General features: G+C 42.6%; 1 protein-coding gene across 1 annotated transcript in view; it reads right to left on the reverse strand.

Annotated features, from left to right (window-relative positions):
• Positions 1–12,745, reverse strand: part of cnmd (chondromodulin) — a 62,180-nt gene that overhangs the window by 23,706 nt on the left and 25,729 nt on the right. The window contains exon 5 of the mRNA XM_073043206.1: positions 3,631–3,784. Coding sequence (XP_072899307.1) covers positions 3,631–3,784 — 154 coding nt within the window. The remainder of the gene's footprint in view (positions 1–3,630; positions 3,785–12,745) is intronic.

Here is a 12,745-nt window from a genome sequence, read left to right on the forward strand (position 1 = left end):
TCTGGAGTACATTGTACTGCTGTGTAGACCTTTCTGGCTGCCTAGGGAGTTCACGGCTGTTATTATCACTATGGTGTATATTCCACCGCAGGCTGATACTGACCTGGCTCTCAAGGAACTGTACAAGGCCATCAGCACCCTGGAGACTTTAATAGAGCATCGCTTACTAAAGTTTTGTCAGGTGAGCGCAGGGGGAGAGAGCATACTCGACAATTGTTACTCTCCTTCCCACAATGCATACAAAGTGCTTCTCCATCCACCATTTGGAAAGTTGGATCATTCCTCTATCTTGATGCTGCTGATATAAAGGCAGAAGCTGAAACAAGAGGCGGCCGTAGTTAAAACTGTGCACTGTTGGTCCGACCCATCGGCCTCCATGCTACAGGACTGCTTTGATAACGTTAACTGGAATGTCTTCCGTGATGAGGATGTCTCCAAGTTCATGGAAGGGGTCACAAGCTTCATCCAGAAGTGCATCGAGTATGTTGTCCCCCAAAAATTGGTCGGAGTCTACCCAAGCTAGAATCCCTGGATCGACAGTTCCACGTAAGCAGCCCTTTTATCGCTGTGGTGATATCATGTGCAATGATGTGCCAGTACATGATTGGACAGAGCACTGAGCATGCACAGGATTGCTAGAATGTGCCAGCACGTGGCTGGGTTAAGACGTGTTTGTTTATTACTGTAAATAAAAATTCTCTAATTCTTCCAGAATGTGATTCTTCATTGTTAACCCACGGTACGTTTAAACAGATGTAACGTAACAATCACATGAGACAGAGCTGACATTGCTGGCAATCAGCAGGAGCTCAAGAAATGCAGCTACGATCTGCACAAAGTCTTGAAGGCAGCAAAACAATAATACAGGGACAAGATCCAGACACAACTCTCCAGCAACAACACACGCAGCTCACGGCAAGGTCTGCACACCACCACAGACTTCAAAGCTAAGCTCAGTGGTACTGCCACCATTGCTGCCTCTCTCCCAGATGACCTAAATCTTTTTTTATGCTCGGATCGATGTCGCCAACACTGAGCCCCTGAGGAGAACCGCTGATGTGACTTGCACCTTGGTCATCTCTGAGGCTGAGTAACGCAGGTGTTTCCGACAGGTGGACAGTCGCAAGGCTACAGGACCGGATGGCATCCCAGGGTGGGTACTCAGGATGTGTGCGGCACAACTAACAGGTGTGTTTACAGACATTTTTAATCTTTCCCTCTCCCAGTGTGGAGAGCCCTCCTGCTTCAGAACATCCACCATTGTCCCTGTACCTAAGAAGACCAAGGCAACATGTCTGAACAACTGGTGTCCTGTCCCACTCACCTCAATAATAAGCAAATGCTTTGAGAGGCTGGTCAAGGACTATACCTGCAGCATACTACCACCCACAATTCACCTACCGACACAACCGATTGACAGATGACGCAATAGCCACAGCTCTACACACCGTCCTTACACACCTGGAGAAGAAGGATGCTTATGAGAGAATGTTGTTCTTGGACTATAGTTCAGCATTCAACACCATAATTCCCTCCAAGCTCGACAAGAAGCTCAGAGACCTTGGCCTTGACCCTGTCTTTTGTAGCTGGAACCTGGACTTCCTGGAAGATTGTTGGCAGGTGGTAAGAATGGGCTCCCTCACTTCTGCCCCTCTGATCCTCAACACAGGTCCTAAGCCCCCTCCTTTACTCTCTGTATACTCACGACTGTGTCACCACCCACTCTGCTAATTAAATTTTCTGACGAGGCTACACTGATTGGCCTAATCTCAAATAATAACGAGGCAGCCTACAGAGAAATAATCATTACCCTAACACAGTGGTGTCAAGAAAACAACCTTTATCTCAGTGTTGCAAAAACAAAGGAGTTGGTTGTGGACTACAGGAGGAATGGAGACAGGCTAGCCCCTATTGACATCAATGGATCTGGGGTTGAGAAGGTGAACAGCTTTAAGTTCCTCGGCATAACCATCACTGGAGATCTCATGTGGTCTGTACATACGTACTGTGTGGTGAAAAAAGCACAACAATGTCTCTTTCACCTCAGATGGTTGAAGATGTTTGGTATGGGCCCCCAAATTCTAAAGTCTTTCTACAGGGGCATGATTGAGAGCATCCTGACTGGCTGCATCACCACCTGGTATGGAAACTGTACTTCCTTCAATCGCAGGATTCTGCAGAGAGCGGTGTGGACAGCTCAGCGCATCTGTAGATGTGAACTTCCCACTGTTTAGGACACTTACAAAGACAGCTGGGTAAAAAGGGCACAAAGGATCATTGGAGACCCAGAGGAAAGTCTGGCAGCTCTTGGGCTGTATTCCCTGGAGTTCAGGAGAATGAGGGGGGATCTCATTGAAACATTCTGAATGTTAAAAGGCCTGAACAGATTAGATATGGTAAAATTATTTCCCATGGTAGGGGAGTCTAGGACAAGAGGGCATGACCTCAGGATTGAAGGTCGTCCATTTAGAACAGAGACGCAGCAAAATTACTTTAGTCAGAGGGTGGTAAATCTGTGGAATTTGTTGCCACGAGCGGCTGTGGAGGCTGCCATTGGGTGCATTTAAGGCAGAGATAGATAGTTTCTTGATTAGCCAGGGCATCAAAGGGTATGGTGAGAAAGCAGGGGAGTGAGGATGACTGGAAAAATTGGATCGACCCATGATTGAAACGTGGAGCAGATTCAATGAGCCGAATGGCCTACTTCTGAAGACACTCCAACCACAAACTGTTCCAGCTGCTACCATCTGGGAAGCGGTACCACATCCAGGACAGCTTCTTCCACCAGGCCATCAGACTGATTAATTCACACTGATACAATTGTATTTCTACGCTATATTGACTGTCGTATTATACATACTATTTATTACAAATTACTATAAATTGCACATATTGACAGATACGTAACATAAAAGGTTTTTACTCCTCATGTACGTGAAGTATGTAAGTAATAAAGTCAATTCAATTCAATTCAAAATGCTGGAGAAACACCGCAGGTCAGGCAGCATCCGGGGAGGAATAAACAGTCGACGTTTTGGTGTTGCAGCCTGAAACATTGACTCGTTATTCCTCTCTGTAGATGTTGCTTGACCTGCTGAACTCCATTGTTTTGTGTGAACGCACTGCAATTGGCTCAAGCTCATTCTCAGCTAATAACTAACTGTATATGAGAAAAGTTAATAACAGATGCCATGCAGTGTTATCCTGAGCAGTGCTGTTTTCTTACATTGACCCATGGAGTTAAACTACTCAAATCTAAATCAAGAAATACAAACATTGAAAGGACTCTGGCCATTAAATTTATTTATTATTGATTTTTTAATACATTAATTTTAATTGTAAAAAATTAAGGCATGCTGCCAATTGCACATAATCTGATCTTTGGTTGAGTGAACCATTCTGTCAACTTTACAGCGACCAGGGGAATCAGTTCAAAGTTGAAAGCATAAACCTCAAAATCAAACATTGTATCTTAGGATAGATCCAAATGTTAATTAATTTTCATTTGTTTCAAGAAGACCTGTTACTTTTCATCAAGAAAGAATATTTTATTAGATTGGACACCATTCCCTATGTACTCTTTGTAATCAGAAGTGCAGCAGTCAACAGTAAAACTGACATCACAGTTACCTTTGGTGTAAGTTGGACGAAGCCAGTAAATAGGGAGGTCACCGCACAGTTCCAAAACCTTAGGGCTCAGGAAGGCATGGTCTTTGATTGGTTGGTCTGCAGCCATCCAGATAAGGGACTCTTCTTCAAATTTTGCTGGCATGATTTCATCTTCCTTAAATTGGAGAATAGTGAATAATGCATTTCATTTGGTTATCAATTATTCAAAAATAATGTAGTTATCAACTCTGCACTGTTATTGGAATACTAAAGGGAGCTCTACTGTCAATGTATTGCAAGGCTTTAAACAGTTATTTTATGGATGAAAGGTTCTATGTTCTCAGAACAGAAATCCTCTGTTGTACCAGTTTAGTTGTTATTACTGTAAATATTTAAGGAAACATTTAACAGGATTATTTTACATCACAGTAAAATTTAATGTGGTATTTACATTTCCAGAGCTTTTTGTGACTACATTTTCTAATCGATTAGAAGTATCACCCAAGCAAGAACATTTCTGAAGTATTTTTATAAAGCCCGTTGTTCCGTACGGCACCTAGCCCATCTTGATCACTTCAGTCTGAGCAGAGCTGATGTTTCCAGGTCAGGTCAGTAACAATTACAAAGACTGGGTGGAGACAAAGGCGACTATGGCCCAGGCAGCAGAACACTTCACAATCTAGAGCATTTTATAATCCTTTTCCTCTTTAAATGGTTTCTCTGGAAATACCTAGAATTACACCATATTACCACAAGATGGCGACGTTAGCCCAGGAGTGCATAGTGCATTGATTCACTTATGAAAATGATGTTTGCAATCCATCATCAAATGTCGACAAACCTACTGCTGTACACTGAGACAAGCTCGTGCTGAAGTTATTGGAGATATCATCCCTCCACAAGTGCACATTTCTTGTGTAGATAGAGAAAACTTCTCTTGATAAGCCATTTCACTAAGGAAAATTCAGAAAAAATCTAATTGACAGAAGAGAGATTTCTGAGTGTTCCTTTTAGGCATCTCTGAGAAAAGGATTTGGTGGAATATCTTGTGAAAAGGGCACCTTGCATTGCTCAGACAGGCATAAAGATATGCCTTGCTCTCGCTTAAAGGTCTTGTACTCGAGTATCCAGAAGTACAATGTCAGTTGGCAATTTATTTGGCAATTCCACGTGAACAAAGACAAAAAATATCAGTATTTCTTTTTGATTTCTTTTCACTAATACAGTATGATCTCATGTTATGAGCATAGATGTTTCTACATACAATCAATTATGTATAAACATATTAGGATTATTATTAGGATTCAGTGGAAGGCATGAAAGTGTATACTCTCCAACAGTTTAAAGCTAAAAATCTCCAATTAAAATGTCGAAAGAATTCATATAATAACATGTTGAAGTACACATTTCCTGGACTAGGTACAAAAGGTTAGAACTGCCACAAGGGATTAACTTTCTTGTTTTTCTCGCAGCTTAGTAATGAATGGCCATTAAGTATATTATGAAATCGCTTATACCAACCTATAGTAAAAAACTACTGTAGGCCCTTGAATATTAAAGAAACAATTTATAAATTCCCCTATTCTCATATCAAGATGGATTTAAAAAATATGCTACATAATACCTTGTAGCATTTAGAGGGCATTTTGTAATAACAGCAAAATTGCTTTTAGTTATCATGCTGGAATTTCCCTAATCTTTCTTGAAGGTGCTGGTATATATTTTGCACTTTAATTAAAACTGATGCTTGATAGTAACACAGTGGCTGATTGCCAGATACTTTCTGTCAGATTTATTAAATGCTCATGCAGTGATTTTGACAACACCATTCCCTTGGTTCTTTCATTCCACTTGTTCTCACAGCCCTCATTTCCTTGCTCGATCAATTCTCCTTTTTAGCACAATCCTCCCATCCCTGTTTCCATCATTCACTACACCTCTCCCACCTCCCCTCAAATTGAAGTGAACTTCAGGATCATATTTCCCTGAGATTCTTTTGATGGATTGTAGTTTATGAATCAGTGGAACTCCATCTCCTGTTACAAAACTTCTAATTGGCCAGATCTGTGCCTCGGAAATCAAATGCTTATTTCTGGGCTCTCATTATTTTTCCAACCTGTCTGTTCCTTCACAATGCAATGACCCTTCTACTTGTGCTTTTGTCCCTTCAAATAATTTTCAGATCACCTTTGTCCTTGCTTCATTCTAGATGTTACAAAAGCCAATGATCAGAGGATTCCTTACTAAAGCAATCTACCACTTCCTTATTATGTCAGCATATAATTCCCATTAAGTTGCACCTTAGCAGATGATGACTTTGTAAGATTTCCCATTTGATATTTCAGGAATCACTTGGTTTAAAAATAATCCGGAGTCAATAGTTCAAATTGTATCACTTTCTCCTGTGACTGTGAGGCTAAGCTTAGCTGCAATGCCATATTTAAGTTTGCTGTTGTTGGCAAAATCAAAGGTGTTGATGAATCAGTATATGGAAGGGAGACTGAAAATCCGGCTGAACAACAACCTCTCACTCAGCATCACCAAAACCAAAGAGCTAATTATTGATTATGAGAGGAAAAGACCAGAGGTCCGTGAGCTCACCCTCATTAGGGGATCGGAGGTGGAGAGGGTCAGTAACTGTGAATTTTTGGCATTATTATCATATCAGAAGATTTGACCTGGGACCAGCACCTAAGTGCCCTTACAGAAAAGGTGTGGTAGTGCCTCTACTTTCTTAGAAGATTGTGCAGATCTGTCATGTCATCTACAGATGCACAATGCAGAGTATCCTGATTGGTGGCATCACAGCCTGATCTAGAAACACCAATGCCCAGGAATGGAAGCGCCTACAAAAGGTGTTGGATACAGCGCAGTCATCAGAGGTAAAATCCTCCCCAGCACTGATCACAGCTATAAGGAGCGCTATTACAAGAAAGCAGCATCCATCATCAAGGAACACAACGTCCAGGCCATGCTCTCTTCTTGCTATTGACATTGGGAAAGGCGTCCAGGACCCACACTACCAGGTTCAGGAACAGTTATCATCAGGCTCCTAAACCAGTGTGGATAACTTAACTGATTTCAACACTAAACTGATTCCACGACCTATGGACTCACTTTCAAGGACTCTACCACTGATGTCTTCAGTATTATCTATCTATCTATATATGCATTTCAACAGATTTTTTTTCTTTTGTACATTGATTGATAGTCAGCCTTTGTGTGTAGTTTTCCATTAATTCTACTGCATTTCTTTGTTTTGTGTACACCTGCAAGAAAATGAACCTTTCTTGGAGTCACTTTGATAAGAAATTTACAGTGAACTTTGAACTTTGAAATTGCTACAGATCTTGATCTGATAAATGTTATTTATAATCTGCACAATATGTACAATGAAAAATAATTGTTTTTGTATGATGTCATGTCTCGTACAAAAATCTGAAAGCCAATGATAAATGATTTTATATTCGCTGCTAAATGAAAACCTAAAAACAGTAGGTGCTGGAAACACACAACAGGTCAAGCTGCAACTGTGGAGACCAAAACAGAGTCAACAATTTGGATTGAAGACGCTTCAGAAACATTAACACTGATTCAAATGGAATTGTAGAGTCACACTGCATGAAAACAGGCCTTTTGGCCCACCTGGTCCACAACATAATACAAGAGATTCTGCAGATGCTGGAAATCCAGTGTAACACACGTAATGCTGGAGGACCTCAGCAAGCTAGGCTGTATCTGTGGGAAGGAATGAACATTTGACTTTTTGGGCTGAGACCCTTCATCAGAGCTGGAAAGAATGGGAGAAAATGTCAAAGTAAGATGTGGGGGGGAAGGAGTACAAGATAGAAAGTGATAGGTGAACCCAAGTGAGGGGGAAGGTAGATGGGTGGAAGGGGGGTGTGAAGTGAGAAGCTGAGAGATGATAAAGGGTTGAAGAAGAAGGAATCTGATAGGAGAGGAGAGTGGACCATGGGAGAAAGGGAAGGACGACAGACACCAAGTAAGAAGAGGGGAGAGGGGAGCCAGAATGGGGAATGGAAGAAGGGGGGAGGGGCCGGGAAAGAAATTACTGGAAATTAGAGAAATGCTGTCAGGTTGGAGGTCACCCAGACAGAATATGAGATGTTGCTCCTCCAACCTGAGGATGCCCTCATCTTGGCAGTAAAGGAGGCCATGGACTGACATGTCAGAATGGTACTGGGGACTGACCACTGATCATTGGCTGGCCACTGGGAGATCCTGCTTGTTTCGGATGGAGCAAAGGTGCTTGACAAAATATTGCCAAATCTATGTTGGGTCTTACTGATGAGACACAGAGGAGGCACTGGATGTTGTAGGTGACCCCGACAGACTCACAGCTGAAGTGCTGCCTCGCTGTGAAGGACTATTTGGGGCCCTGAATGGAGGTGAATGGGCAGATGTAGTGCTTCTGTTGCTTCAGGGTTAAGTGTCAGGAGGGAGATTAGTGAGGAGGGACAAATGAACAAAGGAAACACGGAGGGGCCAGTCCCTGCAGAAAGCAGAGACTGGGGGCAAGGTAAGATCCCACTGAAGATGGTGGCAGTTGCAGAGAATGATGTGCTGGATCCAGAGGCGTGTAGGGTGGTAGGTACAGGCACGAGGAACTCTATCCCTGGTAAGGTGACTGGAAGATGGCATGAGGGCAGATGTCTGCGAGATGGAAGAGATAAGGTTGAGGCGAACATTAATGGTGGAGGAAGGGAAACCTCTTCTTTGAAGAAGGAAAACATCTCTGATGTTCTGGGAAGCCTTATCCTGGGAATGGATGGGGCAGAGGTGGAGGGACTGAGAAAAGGAAGTATCGTTTTTACAAATGTCAGGGGGGTAGAGGTATGGTTGAGATAGCTGTGAGAGTTAGTAGGTTTAGAAAAGATATCAGTAAAGAGTCTCTCTCCAGAAATGAAAAAAAAAGAGTGGTTAAGAAAGGGGAGAGAAGTGTCAGAAATAGATCTGGTGAATTTAAAGGCAAGGTGGAAGTTGATGGCGAGGTTGATGAAATTAACTACTTCAGCATGAAGCAGCACAAATGTAATTGTCAATGTTGCAAAGAAATAGTTGGGGAGCATTACCCGTGAAGGTTTGTGACACAGACTGTTCCCTGTAGCCAATAAAAAAGGCAGACATAGCTGGGGCCCATGTGGGTGCCTGTGGGCACCCCTTGAGTTTGTAGAAGGTGTGAGGAGTGAAAAGAGAAATTGTTGAGTGTGAGGACCAGTTCTGTCAGATAGTGGAAGGTGGAGGTGGAGGGGGACCGGCTAGGTCTGTTGTACAGAAAGGAGCTTTAAGGCTTTCTTGATGGGGGATAGAAGTGTATAGTGACTGGACATCCATGGTGATCGGAGTCAGGGAATTGAAAGTTGTTGAAGAGATTGAGAATATGTGAAGTGTCACGGAGGTACTAGGTGGGAAGGGACTGAACCAAAGGGGTCAAAATGGAGTTGAAGTATGTGGACATAAGTTCAGCGGGACAGGAGCAGGCAGAAACAATTGATCTACTTGGGCAGTCAGGTTTGTGGATCTTGGCTAGGAGGTGGAAATGAGCAGTGCAGGGAGGTTGGTGGGTGATCTCCAGAGTTGATGAGGTTGGATTGGGTGCAGGTGACAATGGTCTGATGGTTTTGAGTGTGGTCCTCTTCAAGGGGTAAGTAAAAGGAGGTGTCTGAGGGTTGCCGGCTGGCTTCAGCAATGTAGAGGTCAGTCTAGCAGACTACAACAGCACCCTTCTTATCTGTTGGTTTGATGGTGAGATTGGTACAGAGATAGTGAAAGGCAGAGCGTACAGAGGGGTAAGGTTGTATTGGAGAGAGGAGTGCGGAAGTTGAAACGGTTGATGTTTCATCAGCAATTATAGGTGAAAAGGGTAGAGGACCAGAGCAGGGTATCCAAGAAGAGGAGTGTTGGAGATGGAATAAGGGGTGATTGGCACAGGGTGGAGAATCCTCACAAGTAAGTAGGCTTGGAGACAGAGGAGGTAGAAGAAGAGCTCGGCATCATGGCGGACAGGGAAGTATGGGAGCAGGGGACAAAGAGTAGGCCTTTGCTGAAGCCAGAACATTCTGCCTCAGGGATGATCCATGACAACCAAGATGCCCAGTTCAAGCTAGTCCCATTTCCTAGTAGTTGGCCATAACCGTCCAAACTTTTCCAATCCATGTACTTACCCACCTATCTTTTAAAAGTTGTTATTGTACCTGCCTCTACCACTTTCTCTGGCACCTGATTCCATGTTGATACCAACTTTTGTGTAAAAGAGTTGCTCTTCAAATTCCTCATAAATCATTCCCCTCTCACTTTAAAACTATGCCCTATTTGTTGGTAACTTATGAGTGCTCTGCACCTTTGATTTCTCAACTCCATCTATAAAGCCTCACTGGATGATCCTTCAGAAATTTCCTCTCTGACTACTGTTGTGACATTCCTCTTAATCAAAAATGGAACTGCCTTTCCACTCTCCTTATCCTACCTGAAGCACCTGTATCCTGGAACATTCAGTTGCCAGTCTTGTTCCCCTCCCCCTTCAGCCATGGCTACAAAATGCTAATTCCACATAGCTATCCAAGCCAAAAGCTTGTCTGCCTTACCTTCCAGACCTCGTGCAATGCAATTCAATCCGATTGGCTTTCTCTGCTCCTGGCCATTCTCCTGTCATGTTGATTACTTGCTGCCAATCTCTTTCCAGCCTCTCATTTACCTCCCTGAAGCTTAAGCTTGGGATCTTCACCCCTCCCTACACACACCTTCCAGACTCTAATAGCACTGGCAAATCTGCCTGCCAGTATATTGGTTCCCCTCTAGTTCAGTTGTAACCCATCTCTCTTATAGAGGTCATATCTCCCACAAGAGATGCCTAAGGTCCAAAAATATGCACCTTACACACTCATCCGTTTTTCAGCCAGACACTCATTTACCACATCCTCCTGTTCTTACTCTCACTAGCACATGGTACTGGAAGTAATCCAGAGATTGCTACCCTCAAACGCTTGCTTTTTAACTTTTTCCCAAACTCCCTATTTTCAGTCAATGGGACCTCATCCCTTTCCCTCCTTATGCCATTTGTGTCAATCTGCACAATGACTTTTGGTAGCTCAAGCTCCCACTTGAGAATGTTCTGTAGCTGGTCCATGATCCTTGACCTTGGCATCAAGGAAGCAACACATCATTCCAGTCTTTCTTCCTGTCTGCAACCCCCCGAACTATTGAGTCCCCTATCAAGTCCTTTCTGCCTTCACCTTCTCTACTGAGGTCTTAGAGCCAGTCCTGGTGCCACAGACATGCCTACTGCTGCCTTTTTTTTTGAATGCTCATCCTTCCTAACAGAATCCAAAATAGTGTTCTTATTTTTGAGGGCAATGGCCACAGGATAACCTTGCACTATCTCGCTGCTCCCCTTTCCTTTCCTGGCCTCTACCTTAGGTGTGCCCATCTGACTGAAGCGCATATCGAAGAATCTCTCGGCATCTCAGATGATTTACAGTGTGTCCAGCTCCAACTCCTGCAGGTGGTCAATCTGCAGCTGCAGCTGGACGTCTCATGGATGAAATCCTCAGCGACACTGGAAGTCTCCCAGATCTTCCACAACTTGCAGGAGGAGCATACCACCATCTGAATGCTCTGAGACTAAAAAAGGAATTCAAGGAAGAAAATTCAATCCTTTATCTGTAGATGCTGCCTGACTTGCTGAGTGCTTCTCGAATTTTCTGTTTTGATTTTACATTCTCCATCTATAATTTCCTAACCAGTGTTGTACAGCCACCTGCCTCCACAGTCCTGTTTGGGTTTGGTGCTACAACTATAAAACAAATGGCAAATATACTGTAGATTATTTTCAGTGGTCATGGTACTTTGCTGGCTTAAACTCATCCACTAAGATCCAAAACATAGACCCAGATAGCAACTCTGCAATTTCTCCATATTCCTTATTGGATGTCTTAGATGCTCTGACCAGAGTTGATTATTTGATACAAATCTGTTATGTTACATCAGATCAATCATCTGAAAGCAGGATGTGACATCAGAGCTAACAGTTATTAACATCGTCATTTCTAAAAAAAAATCTTGAGATGAATCAGCAGTTAAATGCAATTCTGAAAAGACCTGGATGCTCACTTCAGTACGTCTCAGTGGGATTGCTTATAAATTCTCCGGATGGAACTACATTCAGATAAAGCAAATTTCAGTTTACAAAAAAGTATCCATCACATTTCCCTTTAGGTAGTCCTGTGGTTAGAACAAATTTGCTTATTTCCCAGCTGATAGTTATGGTAGGCTGTTGTTCTAGGCTTTAAAAGAATAGATGGTGACTGTCAGTTATTGTTTTGGTCTTTATCCCCACCTCCTATCAAAGTTTCCCTGGTACTCACCAGCATTCTGAAATGAAATTCAAAAAATATCTTTGTGACAGCTAGATACAATATTCCTTTTGACCCTTTGCTAACTGCTCCAAACAGAATGGGTTCTAGAATACATTTTGCACTATTTTTAAGTCTTTTTCTGTCGAGCAATACAAACTATTATCTCCAGACAATAGTTGATGGAAAACAACTTCATACCCAAGTGCTGGTTGAATGTTATAGGGTGTAAGCCAAGTAAACAGAAGGTAGACCATGTTTTCAACCCCCAGTTATTGCAAAAAGCAGCATTTTGGTGTATTTCTAGTGATAAGCCAAGTGAATATTTGAGTTTCAGGATGCTGAGCTTTACTTAAAATGGGCAAATTATTCAGAGCTGAAAAATCAAGAGACTTTGTTTATACAGTACAGTAATAATGGGAAGGGGTTTCTGAGATGTTAAGTAGAACAGGTTTAGTTTTATACTGTTGCATTTCTCTTCTACCCATCTGATATACTATTCCAGGCATCATTATCTGGAGATCAGTCCCTGTAGGATAAGGTTCAACAGGGAAGCAGTGACAGCTATGACAGTTCCCATATGTATCCCCCAGACAAGTTTTAACAGCCATGTGACATTGCCAGCATCTATCAATATTGCCATAGCCTTAATTTTAAGCATCCAGATTCTTCCAAACAAGCACTGTTACTGTCCAGTTTTTTATGAATGAATACATGGAAAATGGGATCAGATTTAGTGCAGCTGACACTTTTATTACTGCCCA

Source organism: Hemitrygon akajei, chromosome 4 (assembly GCF_048418815.1).
Source record: "Hemitrygon akajei chromosome 4, sHemAka1.3, whole genome shotgun sequence".
In the NCBI taxonomy this organism is placed as follows: domain Eukaryota; kingdom Metazoa; phylum Chordata; class Chondrichthyes; order Myliobatiformes; family Dasyatidae; genus Hemitrygon; species Hemitrygon akajei.